The sequence below is a fragment of the Centrocercus urophasianus genome, unplaced genomic scaffold (assembly GCF_019232065.1).
Source record: "Centrocercus urophasianus isolate 14NV4802_14NV808 unplaced genomic scaffold, USGS_Curo_1.0 seq_16, whole genome shotgun sequence".
NCBI classification, from domain to species: domain Eukaryota; kingdom Metazoa; phylum Chordata; class Aves; order Galliformes; family Phasianidae; genus Centrocercus; species Centrocercus urophasianus.
In genome coordinates, this window is record NW_024884711.1 from 20,465,848 (window position 1) to 20,481,310 (window position 15,463).

General features: G+C 34.5%; 1 protein-coding gene across 1 annotated transcript in view; it reads left to right on the plus strand.

Annotated features, from left to right (window-relative positions):
- AGMO (alkylglycerol monooxygenase) overlaps positions 1–15,463 on the plus strand; it is a 178,440-nt gene that overhangs the window by 72,516 nt on the left and 90,461 nt on the right. Inside the window, exons 3-4 of the mRNA XM_042816867.1 lie at positions 443–546; positions 5,852–5,947. Coding sequence (XP_042672801.1) covers positions 443–546; positions 5,852–5,947 — 200 coding nt within the window. The remainder of the gene's footprint in view (positions 1–442; positions 547–5,851; positions 5,948–15,463) is intronic.

Genomic DNA, 15,463 nt, shown 5'->3' on the forward strand with positions numbered 1-15,463 from the left:
TCTAGTGTTGAATTATAACTTCAGTAAACAATGAAAGCTTTAAGACGTAGTCAGTCCTTGTCCCTGTTAACCCCATGGAGCTCCTAATGAATCTCATGTTATCAGGAGACTTAGCTCAGGCTTTCTGAATGTTTTTCTGAATGTAAGCTCGCTTCTCATATCTCCTTCTGCCCCTCCCATGATGACTTTTGTTCCTGCTGTAGTCTCACTTTCATCGACACAAAAGTTACACTGACTTGTATCTGCTTATTGACATTTAACCCATCCTACTGAAGCTCTCTCTGAACAGTAGTTTTTATTACCTGGTATGCTATATTACACGATAATAGCAAAGTGTAAATTGGAAGATTAGTTGTATTTAGCTGAAGAAAAAAAGGCCATGGGAAACAAGTATTACTTTATTCACTCGTACATACATCATTAGAAATTATCTATTTTGCAGAGGTTAATATACTGTGGGCAGCGCACCAGGTACATCATAGTTCTGAAGATTACAACTTGTTCACAGCCCTGAGACAATCCTTTCTACAAAGATACACCTCCTGGGTAAGTTGCACAGGATTTGACAAACGATATCACCATGATTTAGTAGAAGTGAAAATACAATGTTTATTTCCTTTTGAAGAAGATTAATTATTTAAGATATTTGGCTCTGAAAAGCAGAGGAGATGAAACGGAAGAATCTGAAAGTCATAAGCTTTAAAAGTAATTCATCAATGCTTTTAGAGCAAACCTGAAAAGAGATACAATAGTTAAGAAGACTAGTTCTTTTTAATATATTCATAATTTCCCAAGTAAAGAGGATAGTTCTTTGTTTAGTTATTCATGCATAAGTACAGGAAAAGTTCAGAGTATAATATAACCACTCTAAAATTTCTCTGTAGCTGAATGGAGCAGAGAAAGAAACAAGTAAAGATTACTTTGGACACATGCAAACAGATTTATTTGTCTCCACTAGTGACATGTGTCAGCACTCAAAGTCAAAGAAGTATGCCACCACTTTTACCTAGTTTTGTTTCAGATAAAATTTAAATAGTGAGTTATATACACATCAAAATAGAAAATAAGACAGTTACTCACAGATTTATAAACATATATTTTCAGATACATTCATAAATTCGTTGAAAATACTATCCCATTTTTAGTTTTGGGCTCAGAGTAATTGCCACTTTTCATCAGTTGCTTTCTTATATTCTCTTTTGAATGCTTTTTTTTTTAACTTAGATTTTTTGTTTCTTTCTTTTTTTAAGATTATAATTTGACAATTTGAACTATCTGCATTAGATATTAAAGTAACATTAAATATATATTATAAAGTATATAAAATGTATAAAAGTTGTGCTCCAGTGAGTTGTAATACAGGTGGGTGGAAGAAACTCACAGACCTCTGGCAATTTCTGTGATTAGCCTATGAGCAACTGGATTTATCTCACATAACTGAACGTGGGTTTAGCCTGTTCATAATTTTTTCAAGAGCATAATATGAGGTTAGTAGGTTAAAAAAAAAAAAAAAAAAAAAAGAGGTTCTTTAGGAACCTGAGAAAGGGAAACTATTTTTGAGTTTTGTCTTAAACTCTTTTCTATAATTTCATGTTAACTTTATTCATAAAATAGTCATCTGATGTTAGCAGCAATGCCTCAACTTTAAATGGCCATAATGAACAATAGTGGAAATATCTCTGTCACTGCTCTGCTTCCTATATAAATATGGCCATGTTAAAGATTTAACCTTTGAACATATACCCATTGGGACCATATGTTCAAATGCTTAACAAAAACAATAATTCAAAAGAGACAAAAAGCCTGTGTGTGTACAGATGGGTGTGTGTATGAGCACTTTGCTTGCTTGATTCTGAGGATGATGCCTTTGAGAGCACAAAATATTCAGGGAGGCTAAGATGTCTGGTTTTCTTAGGTTCTGGAGACCATCCTCAGGACCACACTGGTATCATTTGGCAAATAACATGCTCATTTAACATTGATTTGCTTTGAGAAAAGGGAAAACAGTGTAGAAATCCACTTCTACCAAATATTTGATATTAACCAAAGCATTTTGTTGATGTAAATACGAGGATTTTCCTCTCTCCAGAATTTTTGGGAAGTGTCTGGTTTTCTTTCTCCAAAGCCTTAATGTGCATGAACACAATTCCTGCTAATTCTTGCATTTGTGTTATTTTTGGACTGCCAGACTTTCCCAGAACCTCATGGATGAATCTGCTTGGAAGCTGAAACTCAGTGAAATCTTTAGTTAATCTTTGAGAATAGTCTGATGTCACTGAAACTGTACTGCTGAATGCAGTTTCCATCCAGTTCTGTGGGTGCTGTGAGAAAGTCACGGTGGCTGTTGTGGGATTGTGAGACTTTTCTGTTGCCAGATCTGTATGTGTTTTAAGTTAAGCATTGTAAGATAAATAAATCAGCATAACAATCTGTGTGGGTTGTGCTTGGGCTGATTGAAAAGATGTGAAATGAAAGAGAAGAGAAAAACATGTTTTAAGTACAATCACTGGCATGAGCTGTACTGACCTTGAAATTGAATGTCTGTCACTTCAAATCACTTGCACACAAAGCATTTCCATTTGTCCAGTGGAGAGGCTGTGGAGAAGCAGACCTACTGTTAGACTGTGAAGTGGTTTTGAAGCCTATTTGGAGTGAAAAGATGGAAAGAGTGTGCATTAATTTTTAAGAAGACATCAGCAAGCTGATGTTGTATACAGTTTTTTGCAACTCATGAAATGCTTAGTTAAAGTGCAGTTGTGAAAGGAGGATGCATGAAAAGATGTGGCTTAGTTCCTTGAGTACCAGTACTTAACTGTCATCCAAGGGTAAGACTTTAGTTTGAAATTTATATAAAGCTATCTAATCAACTTAGATCTAATGGTTTGAATTACACCTGATGCTTTAAAAGTAGTGGAAATGCCTGTATATAATTTTAGACAGGAAACAGGTAACTCTTTGTTCTGGCACAGAATCTTTATTTCCCAATGAATCCTCACAAAAGTACATCTCATGTGAACTAGCTAGCTAGCTGGGAGTAATTTTCTTGCAGAGCATCAGAGCATTGCTGTGCACCATAGTCCCTTTGCTTTTTGCTGAGAAGATTAGCAGCTAACCCCAGCGACAGGGCCAGAGAGAGATGGACTCAGTGCTGGTCCTGTTCAGGAAACTCTGCCCTTCTGCTAAACTTCATAATATTCACATCTTTCCATTTCTTTGTGGAAGCATTTATAAGCTTTTACTTAGTAGAGACAGAAAGATAGAGAATGCCCAATTCAGAGAGCATTCAGCAATGTGGTGGACATACACTGTTCCAGAAAAGCCAGTTCCTTAGTTGTTGACACACAGCTGCGATGCATGAATTCCTCTCTGCTTCCTCAATGAGTGCATTTCCCAGGTTATCACTCACTGTGGCTCTCTCTCAATTTCTGTTGCTGAATTCACACGTGGGAAAAGATTTGAGTGTGACATTTTTCTGCAGTTTTGACCAGAAATTCCATCTCTGAGCCAGGAAAGCTTTTCTTCTGCAAATTAGTGAAAGCTAGTAAGTTCCCAGGAAATGTTTTGATTTGGTAAATTGGTGTTTCCAGTCAAAAATTTCTTTTCTTTCTGATGTTGATCTTGTTGCAGTACAACCACAAATGGGAGACTTTTTTTTATATAAGAGGATTTTAACTCTTTGTATGGCTTCAGCTTTCAGAAATGATTTTTCAAATCCTGTCTCTATAAAATAAAGCTTGCATTGAAAGAAACATGAGGCAGCTAGAAAAGCATTCTCAATTTTACGTATTTATATGATATTTTCTTCATCTTGCTATTTAGTAGGAAAATCCCAGTAGTCATTCTGAGAAGTAGGTTACAAAATAAACGTGAAGATGATCCTTCCTTCCCCTCTGAGTTACCTGTAAATACCACCAAATTGCATTCTGCAACTTTTAGGGGAAAAGCATATTATCTTTAACTCTGCTTTAAATCCTGCAATCACTTCCATGAATAATCTGAAAACCATCTGTTTTTTTCTTTTTTTCAATTATTCACCTAACTTCCTCTCTGTTCTTTTTTTTTTTTTTTTTTTTTTTTTAAATTTCCTGCTCTTATCATGCCATTAGACAGGTATAATCAATAATAAGAGAAAATTGCAGTAACTTTACTGGCCATGTGTCCTAGTCCTTCCTTGACTTCACTGTAAGATTTTGAGAAAAAACATGCCAGCCTTCTGGCTGTCATGAGACAAATATCTCCCAGTCTCTTTTCCTGGAGCTTACTGCACTTTTAGTAATTGAATACCAAGGGTGTCCAGGTTGCTGGTAGTCTGATCTGCTCTAAATATTTAACTCTAAAAAATGTCTCATAACCATCTCAAAATTTCATACTTAAATGCTGCACCTCCATGATGACATTTACTAGCTCCCACCTTCAGTAAGAGTAGCTGTGAATTTGTGTGAATTTACTGAGATTGCATGATTATTAGGAATTAAATGTGTGAAATTCAACTTCTCAATATATTTTTCTCTTTTTTGGTTTCAGAAATGTTGCACAAACACTTTGGTCTTCAAGTACTGATTAAAGCTAGATAATTGATGTTCTGTAAGTTCCACAAGCTCAGTGCAGTCCTTCTATCTTTGGATTCTTTTACATCTTGAAAAATAACTTCCATGGCATTTAAACAGGAAAAATGTATGTATAGTTTGTAGGGCAGCTGTGATCCATGTAGTCTTTGAATGTAGTTTTTGAAATCACAGCTGTCACAGCCCTAGAAGGTAATGCTGAAGCTCCTGTGATTTTGTGGTTTCTTTCCAGTGTTGAAGACTGCAGACCAAGCTGGAGTTATCCATTGGCTTCTAACGTCGGCAAATCACTGTGGTGACTTTTGTGTCAGTCACATCACTGGGTTGGAAGTGCATTTGTTTCACACCCCCAGCTTGATGTCTTACCTACTGGATAGACCTCTTGACAAAAACAGGAGGAATATCATCGTTAAATACCATGCATTGTTTTTCCGCAGACCTATGCTTAAGCAATTTGCTGCTCAGGAGGCCTATCTGGGCTATCAAATTTCTTCTCTGATATTTAAAGACTTTATTTTGTATGAAGTAGAAAAGGAATTTGAATCTGTTTAGGGAAGAATTAACTCGTTAATTCAGCTGATGTCATGCAAAGTCAGGTAAAAGGAGGAAGAAAAAAAGGTAATTTTTACATGTCAGTGCATGGAAGTCTTACCCTATTGCTCAGCCAGCAGAGTGGTTGATTGATTGTACTGAGACTTTTCTCTGTTTACAAGAAATAATCTTTTTTCTAAGGAGATAGTTTGCTGAAACTACTTCTGTGCTAGCCCATTTTTGTAATCCAGCAGTATGTCCTGGTTTCAAGGGATGTGCTGTGAGCAAGTTAGGGCAAAAATTTGTAATCAGTTTTGAAAGTGGAGTAAACTCTGCCTTACCCTTTTGGTGCTCGCATAGGGGATGTCTACAGTGCTATAAATTCACACCTTGCTTACTCTGTGATAATTCTCCCCTAAAATTAAAGCCTTCCTGTCGAGGATATGTTGCTGTCTACTCCATGCATTTCAGAGAATAAATGTATCATCTCAGGATTTCTGAATTCTTTACTTGATTTTACTGCTTGCTCACTTTATTACTTTTGACAAATGACTTTCACAGCAATTTATATCTCACTCGTTATTCCTTGTCTAGTAGCAATTTAATAATCAGTATCTATTCTATCTAACGTCTACATTACAGAGGCATGTTAAGATGGAATTATCTTGTGCAATGCTTTGAGCTCCTGAGATAGTACTTCATTATATCATCACAATTTTAGATTGATAAGTGTATTATTTTTTTTCATTTTCCAGATGTTCAACTTACCCATGGCTCTTTTCATTCCACCATCAGTGTTTGCTGTTCATCTGCAATTTAATCTACTTTACCAGTTTTGGATACATACAGAGGTAAAGCCCTTTTTTTTAAGACATGCCTAAACAGTTAGCCTGGAGCAGTGTCCTGGAAATCCACTAGCAGCTGATTTATTGTGTAAGAAAAATCTTTGTCTGACTTCTTTAAGGAGAAACATCTGTTCATTTTTATTCCTTTTTCTGAATATATATTGCTAAGTTTATAAGAAGCAATGAGGCCAGTTGGTCCCAATTAGATTAAAAAAAAAAAAAAGAAAAAAGAAAAGGAACTGGAGGGAATAAAAAATTTTTTGAATTTTAATACTATATTTTCCTATTTTGCAGCTTATTAAAACATTTCTGGCAGATAACTACATCTGATTTCATTTGTAAGATAAATATTATAGAGAAAAATGTATTAAAAAAAATAGTGCTTTGGGTTTGGAGTTGCAGTTGAAATCAGATATTATTTCCATCTTATGTATGTAGTTCTCAGATGAAAAGATTTTGTTTCCTCTTAGCTATTTGTTTATGACTGTACTATTTATTTATTTTGTGAGTGCATTTGCAAAATCTATTTTACGTACACGTAAAATTAATAACCCATGGCAATTATTAAGTAGTTTCCCACATTTCTCAAGTCGTTGAACAGCCTTCTGCCTTCTCCCGTATGCTACTTTTGCATGTTATGTCAGTAGCATGAATGTCAGTAGCCTCTACTAGGCTGCCAGCTAATTACCTCTGCTCTACTTTCACTCCTTTGATTACTCTGATGATTTAAATGCCTTTTTTCCTCCATTATGCCATCTATAGGACAGTTCACTTGCAGAACAATTTTATTCTATTTGCTCTTCTAGGTGATCATGTTGGTTAAACTCCTGTTTTTATTTTATCTTTTCTGTGTGCTTGCCTAACTATATATATATATATATAAACACCACAACCATCAAAAAGAAGCTATTTACAGTAGCACAATAGCAAACTTTTGTTACTGTCAGTTCAGTTCTTCTGGACAAATTTCTAAAAAAATTAATACATGTCTCAAGTTCTGCAACATCAAGTGAATTCCAAAAATTTGCAATAAATGTAACAAACTTCACCAGAACTGTAATAAACTCAAGTTAATGTTGTCAAAATGTTTTGAGCAAATACGATCCAACAGTTTGAAATTATAGCAAATAAATACTCTGAGTTGCACATTAGCAGTTTCTTTGACCATGCCTTGGGATCTCCGAATTGGTTTTTAGGTGTTTTATTCCTAAAAAAAAAAAAAAAAAAATTATGTGCCTTATTTAGCTGTTCTTTTCTGTCTGAAGCTATTTGTTCCTTGGCTCAGAGACGTCTCTGGTGTTTAGCAGTAAGTCGATGAATGAGTCCGAGCACTGGTGCTACAGTGTACATCTAAAGTGAATTTCAGAAGCTTGTGAGTCACCCACATCTCTCTAAAGTCCTAAATCCTTCATAGGACTTTAAAGTAATTTTTATATCGTATGAGCCAAGTTTAGACAGTAGTGTAAACAGGAATGAATTTCAATCTCAATGAAAAGATAAGCACTTCTTACTGCTAAATTAGTGCGTCAGTAGGAAAGCAGAGGATCTTTTATACAGATCCAGTTAGTCCAATCATAGATCTTTGTTTATTAAAGAGACATATTTGTAGCGTTGATATTATTGAAATTGTAATGCAAGTAAAATCAGTTGAAATACGTTGAAGCCATGCTTTAAGGTAAAAAATAATGTCAAAATAGAAATAGAGTTACGCCCTATTCTTCTGTTGAGAGTAAGGATCTAGTAGACAAGGGAATATAAAGAAGGGGAAATAGCAACAGCTACTGTAGACATGGAGGTTTAAAATAGCCAGTATTTTTGAAGAAGTTAAACTGATTTTTAACTACTATACTCAATTTTGTTCATTTTGTGCCAACTGTTACAATTTAACTTTTTAGAGATTTTCCCTCTGGTTTTTTTTTTTTTTTTTTAAATTATTTTCCCGACTTTGTTTAACAGTGTTAAATAATGTAAATATAGGAAAGTTTGCATCTAAGGGAAGGAATTTTATTTAAGTCTAGATTTTGGAGAGTTTTTGTTGCTTAAAGAAATAGTTCAAATTGAATTTAATAATTAAAAAGCAGTCATTCTACTGTGCTGAAACTTTGCATGCTGTGTTTCAGCTTAGAGCAAAAGTTTATAGCCCAAGTATAATCCCTGATATTTTCCCAAATTTTGCTTAAAATACATTCAGTACCGTTAAAAAAAAATAGAGAAGTTTCCTGTGTTATCACTTTGGCATTCTTCAAGATTTGTTGTGTCAGTTTTTGTTTTGCTTTCCTACCGGCAGATTAGGGACAAACTGTTTTATTTTAACTCAAGTAGCTCATAAATTCCTGCAAAGACAATCATAAAGATTATCATGTACCCACTCTTTCTGTCTAAGTGTTCTCAATTGCCTGTATTCTTGGTATTAGCTAACTTGTGTCCCTTTATTTTAAATAAGTTCTCAATTTTACACATTGTAAATTTTATACAAGAACTACCCTATACCATTTTTTAGTAATAATAAAAGACCCTTAGCACTGAAATCAGAAGGGGCTGGACATGAGCCAGCAGTGTGTCCTTACAGCCCAAAAAGCCAACAGTATCCTGGGCTGCGTCAAAAGAAGTGTGGCCAGCAGGGCAAGGGAGGTGATCTGCTCTATGCTGGTGAGACCTCACCTGGAGTACTGCAACCAGGTGTGTTGTACAGTACAAGACAGATATTGACCTGTTGAAACAAGTCCAGAGGAGGGTCATAAAGTGATCAGGGTCATAAAGTGATCCAAGTAATGGAACACCTCCCCTCCAATGACAAGCTGAGAGAGCTGGGGCTGTTCAGCCTGGAGAAGAGAAGGCTCTGGGGAGACCTGACTGCAGCCTGTCAGTATCTAAAGGGAAGGGGAACAACCTGATCTAGCTGTAGATGTCCCTGCTCATTGCAAGGAATTAGAACTAGACCTCTAAAGGTCCCTTCCAACTCAAACAATTTGATAATTCTAGATACAAGTAAGGCATTTCTGTAGTAATTAAGGAAGTAAAGGTTTTCCAAGAGTGAAAACACAACTGTGTCATTTAGATAAATTATGCATTTTTCTTTGGTATATTCAGCAGTTGGAACAATTCCTGCTGTCTGAAGTTCACCTTTTTTCAGTACTTCTGTATGTTACCACACTGTCTACATCGCAATCTGAAATAAGACAAATTTTCCAAAGACTTTTTTAAAATCTCAGAATAACACCTAATGGTATTGAAATAATTGTATTCATTGCTTATTTAGGTGACAGAAAATATAAGTGAATCTGTAATGGTGCATAAAATCAGTATCCCAGTAGTTCAAGGGAAAACAGTTTTTGGTTCAGTCCAGTCCAATTTAGGCTAATAGAATGAGTTTTCAGTCAGTAGATGTGGCCTTAAATGGGCAGGGAGAAATGTTTCTATGAGGAGACCATAAGGGAAGTTCAAAAATAAATAACTAAAATAATATTTTGGTTAAAGAGCACTAAAAATCTAATTTTTCAAAAGCCACAAAATGTTTCAGGACTGTTACTGACAGACAGAAATATTCAATTTCAGTTTATTTTCACAGGTGATTTCGAAGTTCTATGGCTTCTACTAAACTATATCCTTCCATTATGCATTTATAACAACCAATAAGTTAGGTGCATTTATAACCTGATAAACACCTGTGAAAAAACAGAAATTAGTTTCTGTAGATTTAGCTGTAATTTTTATGAGATGTCAGATTGTATTTGGAAAATATCAACTGAATCAATCCCTTTTGGTAGTAATTGTGGAGGCAGATTATTGCTTGCCTGTTTGATCTTTGACATGCATTAGTTTCTGTTTAATTTTCTAATTTGGGGAAAGACCATAATCAATGCCTTTTACCATACTCACAGATGTTAGATTTCTTAAAGCACCTCTTATTGCCTTGTTTAAGTCTTCCTGCATCATCAAAGCAGATAAAAGTGATGCACTCCAATTAACAAGGAATAACATAGCTGAAAACAGCAGGGAAGGACTGGGAAACAATTTAGCAGCACAGGCTGGCAAAAAGGAATTGAAATTACTCTAGACATAGTCCAAAACATGTGCGTTTATATCAGAAAACAATGATTCAGGAAAGCTGAAACTTGCTATGGAAGTATGCCAAGTATGCTGTATTTAATGTCATCTCCACCCCCAAATTCACAACTATGAGACACAGAGGAAAGCAAAGGAAGAATGATTTCAGTAGGATGCTCCTATACTGTGTGCAGGTTAAAGCTTGACTTTCTTTAGCTTTGACTTATCTCCATTTTATTTAATTTAAAAAATCAAAGAAAAATAGAAATTGTGGAGACTTCATTCTTTCATAAGAGAGAATTCTGTTTCTGGCCATGTAAAGCACATTAGCTGTCAGTACAGGTGAGTTGTTGTAGTTCAGTCCTGAAGTCCTTAAGGCCATCATCTCTTACCTAGGAAGACAGCCATATTCAGAAAAAATCTTCAGCGGATTTTGAAATGCAGGCACAAATTCAATGAGGAAATTAAACAAGCATGTTAAAGAACAAAGTAAAATTAAGTAAAATACATACAAATGCACATAGCTCTTTTAAGCAGTAATACACTTGTGAATACCAAATCAAGATCTGTTCTTTAAGGTCTAGTGGGCATAGATGTGTCTTCATGTGGGAACTGTTTAAGAGAAATGTCCAGTAGGTGTCAGTTAGAAGAATTATAAATTCTTTAGGACAATGTGATAAGTAAGTGACAGCGTTAAACAACAGGTAAGATATTCAAAAGGATAAAGAGTAATGGTCTTAAACTAAAAGAAAGTTTAGATTAGATATTTTTACTTAGACAGTGGTAAGATGCTGGTGCAGGCTGCCCATAGAACCTGTGGATCCACCATCCCTGGAGGTGTTCAAAGCCAGGTTGGTTGGGGCCTTGGGTGGCCTGGTCTGGTGGGTGGCAACTCTGCCGAGGCAGGGGGTTGGAACTGGGTGGGCTTTATGGTCACTTCCAACACAAGCCACTCAGGGATGCTATTTTTCTGTACACAGTTACTATATTCTATATTCAGGACCCAGCAAGTGAGACTGATACTTTATTTTCTTCCATATTTCATTTTTACATTTTCGTATGCCATCATTTTGCACATAGTATGCTCCAGTCTCTTTTAAATAAGAAAGGAATGCAGAAGCAAACAAGTGTAAAAAAAGGTTATTTAAAGTATTTTCAGTAGTTTAGAAGTGTTAAAGTAGCTGATGTTGTCATTAAAAGATAAAATCATTAATAATCTAATGCGTTCAGTATAATTGTGAAATTGAAGTCTCCCTTGAATTTTTCTCTGGAAATTCACTTTGAATTCAAATAGCATATGCCAACCAAATATTTCACTTTCTGTATTCTAATATGTTGGCTCACTTAGTGAAAGAACAACCTTCTATTTCATTCAATCCCTTTAGCCAAAAATATATGAGCCTATTTGATGTGCTGTTTCAAATCAGAAAGACAAACAGCTGTCCTATTCAAGTTACAAGGGATTCATCTAAAAAGTTACCGTTCATGAGACTTTTTACCAAAGATGATAAGAAGGATGGATGCAATTTAAAGGTGATATACAACCATTCTCCTAGTCTAGTATTCAGGTTTGTACCTGATAACTCTCAGTGACTCAGATGTTTGGACTGGGGATGCCAGAAACAACCCATGTTGTCTGACATTCTACCATAGAAGCTGGATGATCTCACTTTTACAAAAACAGAGTCATTCTAAAGACAGTGGGGAATTAACTAATCACTGATTTGCATAAAGAACAAAATTTTGTTTTCCAAACAAATGTTCTGGTACCATTCCTCATAGCTGATGCTTCAGAAACTCATTTGTTCATCTGCCACAAACTGACAACTCAAGCATTTACTGTGGGGAGAAAGAGAGGGCAAATAGATCAATGAATACCAGGGATATAAAAATACTTTATTTAATGCAGACGCGGCCTTTGTACGTCCAAATAGAATAGATACATGATATAGACAGTAAAACTCAAACATGATTCCAAAAAACAGACATCTCACTGCTTCAACCCACTGCATCTGCCAGAATGACTTATTAGGTTTTCTGACCAGCCTAGAGGATGAAAGTCACCTTGCCAGGGAGCAGGAAAGTACAAAGCAAGAAGCACTATTGCTAAGCAGAAATATTAGCAATAATTGTAAACTGTGTTCCACTTTTCCATTATTCATATAATCCTTGATGAAGCAAAAGTATATTCTTTCTAGATATATAAAGCATATACTTTTTTCCTGTGTTTAAAGAATAACAGAAGAGAGGGAAAATAAAACATTCATAAGAGAGCATTCTTGAAAGACTATTCTTGCACGATACAGCTATGAAATGTTTAATTCAGCAGTGGTGGGCTTTATGAATTACCTTTAGAAACCCTAAAACCAAAATTATTATTTCAGTAATTTTATGTAGATCACTCAGTCTATTTTGTCTGAGGAGAATTACCAAAGTGAGTGTGAAATGAGATACTTAGAGACAATACATTTCTGCAGAATGCAGAACAACATAAGCAACCTATTTACCAATTAAAGTTAATAAAATAATGAAAGGATACTAAATTAATGTGGAGATGAATTAGAGAGACCAAATGACATTAAAAAAAATTATATTTTTCCACATTTTAACAAAGTTATGTTTAGTAATCTTGGGTTTTACACGTAGTTGTACTCGTTGAGAATCTATTTTAATTGATTGTGGCTTTAAAAGCAAAATAATATTTGGAAATCATTTATTTATTAAAAGAAAAACAACAAAGTGCAAGATGATGACTGTATTTTTGTCTTTTTAAAGAGGTACAGTGAAGAGCTACAGTTTAATATATTTGGTTTGTTTCAGGGCTGGCATATGATTTATTGCTCTGGTTTTTTTCTCCACAGTCACCAGCATGTATTTGTCAAGTTGATTAAAAAAATACTGAAACTGTATAGCAGTTTTTCTCCTGGAGTTTGTTTAAAATGTTTAACTTGATATACAACTGGAAGAGTGACTCCCATTGTGCTCTGCTATTTGTAATATTACAATCAAAACAGTAAGTTAGTGATTGTTTTCTTGCATTGTAGTGGACAACTTGATTGACATAAGCAACATGTGCTTATCTTTCTACAAGAAGGCTTAATTAGACCTTGCAAAAAAAAAAAAAATATATATATATATATATATCAAATGTTGCATTCACTTATTGAAAGTGGTAGCTGAAATATTCATGTCAGATGTCTATTTGATTCAAACCTTACCTTCTGGTTAAAGCATAAACCAACAAAAAGTGACAACTGTCTGCCTTCAAGATAATTTATTCTAAACACGTTTCTTAAGTCTGTGTGTTTATTATATAAACATACCCTAAACTTGACTATCCATTAAAACTAGGCTTTCACCTCCCATTCCTACAATCCAGATTTGTCAGAAATTCACCACCCTATTAAATTCTTTATGATCCCAACAGACCTGATTCCTTTGGCTTATTTTATTTCTAAACTATAAATATTGTTTTTTCGTTCCTCACTGTGGAAATTTGCCTACATCCATTTTACATGCTTACTGGAATAGAAAACTGCCTAATCAGATAGGAAAACAGTTGGCGGTATATAAATCAGGGTTTGCTGAGGATTTCAAAGTGTGAAACTGGGCAGACAAGCATGTATCCTAGGAGTTCTGCCTTTCCCTAGCCTCCCTGTAGAGAATTCACATGGCAAATATGATCACCAGGGCCATCTGTATAAATACATGGGTGTGTTGTCCTGAATTAACACAGCAGCTCTATTGAGAATGTAATTAAAGTCTTATATTCAAATTTCCCCACCAAACTATCTGAAATACAGATTTATATACCGGGAAGAAAAATCTTGTCTTACTTTTGATGAAGAAATCAGTTGAAATACCTGTTCTACCACAACTAATCTAGCTGAAACCCCAGAGTTAAGTTCAGAGTGCTCTTTAGTCATGCTCCAGGGACGAATTTACCGTCTTCTGTCCTGCAGATCAGTAGCACTATGATATTGAAAGTCATGCTCTGCTACAAACAGCTTTTCTTATACATAAAGAAAAAAAGTTATTTTTTTTATTTAGCAGTGCTTTTACTGTAACATTGCCTCCTCTGCTCTGTCGACATTTCTTCCCAACATTCATGTTGAAACAGAGTTAAGCAAAGATTCATGTTGTAGTGGTGACAGGAGGAGTTGTTACACAAGATGTAAAGTTTCCTTTGGATTTCAAGTCACGATTTTTTCTCATTATTTAAACAAGAACTACATTGAAGTGGTGCAGGTACCAGGCAATAAAGATTTCCCTTGGTGCTGACAAACTCTGAGACCGCAAACGGACGTGCTTACATGCCACAAGAGATTGCATGATGTTCTTTTCCTTTAGGCAAGGGATTGCTGTCATAAAGGAAACATCTTTATATAAGAACTGTTATTATTGAAAAAAAAAAAAAAAAATCTCGTTTTATATGAAGGTTTGACTTCTGGAATTTTTTTGTTCAGCAAATTGTGGAAAGTTTGTAAGCACATAGCTTTTAGCTGCCTTGTTTTTTAAACTGCTCTTGAAGCTGCTTCAATTGTTCTCATAATAATTCTGCATTATTGTTTAGAAACTTCTTGATGCAATAACTTAGGAATATGTTGCTTTAAAAAAAAAGAAAAAAATACCTGTTTTGAGAAGAGATCTTATAAGTCTGAATGATGTTCATAAATACCTATATATCAGATTCACATGTAGTTTATCTAATCTATTTGTAAGGTTTTTTCAGGTGAAAATTGTTTTGTGGACATGTGATGTTAAACTATAAACAAAGCAAGCAGGAAAAGTTTTCTGGAATGCAGCAGTTCATTGAGGCTCAGTGACGTGGTAGGTGGACATGATGTGTTAACTGAGAGAGGAAAAATAGGAGACAGGATTTGATTTAGTACAATAGTTGTCTGTATCTAAGAAACTAACACAAGAATGTCCCCTCTGCCAGCCATATTGGTCGACATTCTCATATAATTATAAGATCATTCTAGGAAAAGAGTTGGTATATATCATTTTTTAAGGCTAATTGGAGTAATTTTTCAGCCTTCCAGGATAACTGCAAGATGATGATATAAATTATTATAGAATTATTTATACTTACAGGATTTTTTCCTTTTAATAAAATGAAATATGCAATAAAGGTGATAGAAATATTGGACCATGACATTTCCACCATATATTTTTGAATTTTTTAGACTAACTTCCAGTAGAAAAAAAGGGCTGAAACAAAGCATTTAGTGCATAAAAAAGCCATAACAGTAAAAAGTATATTATTTTTCTAATGAAAATCTCAATTGTAAGCCACAAAATATGTGATTTGTTCTGATATAATATTGAATTTATTTGACATTTTATCTATTTCATATATATATTTTATATATATATTATTTTATGTTTATTTATTTGATATTTTATATTATAAAATATATTTTTATATATTTATTTTATATATATTTCAATATTAAATTGAAAAGTGTTTTT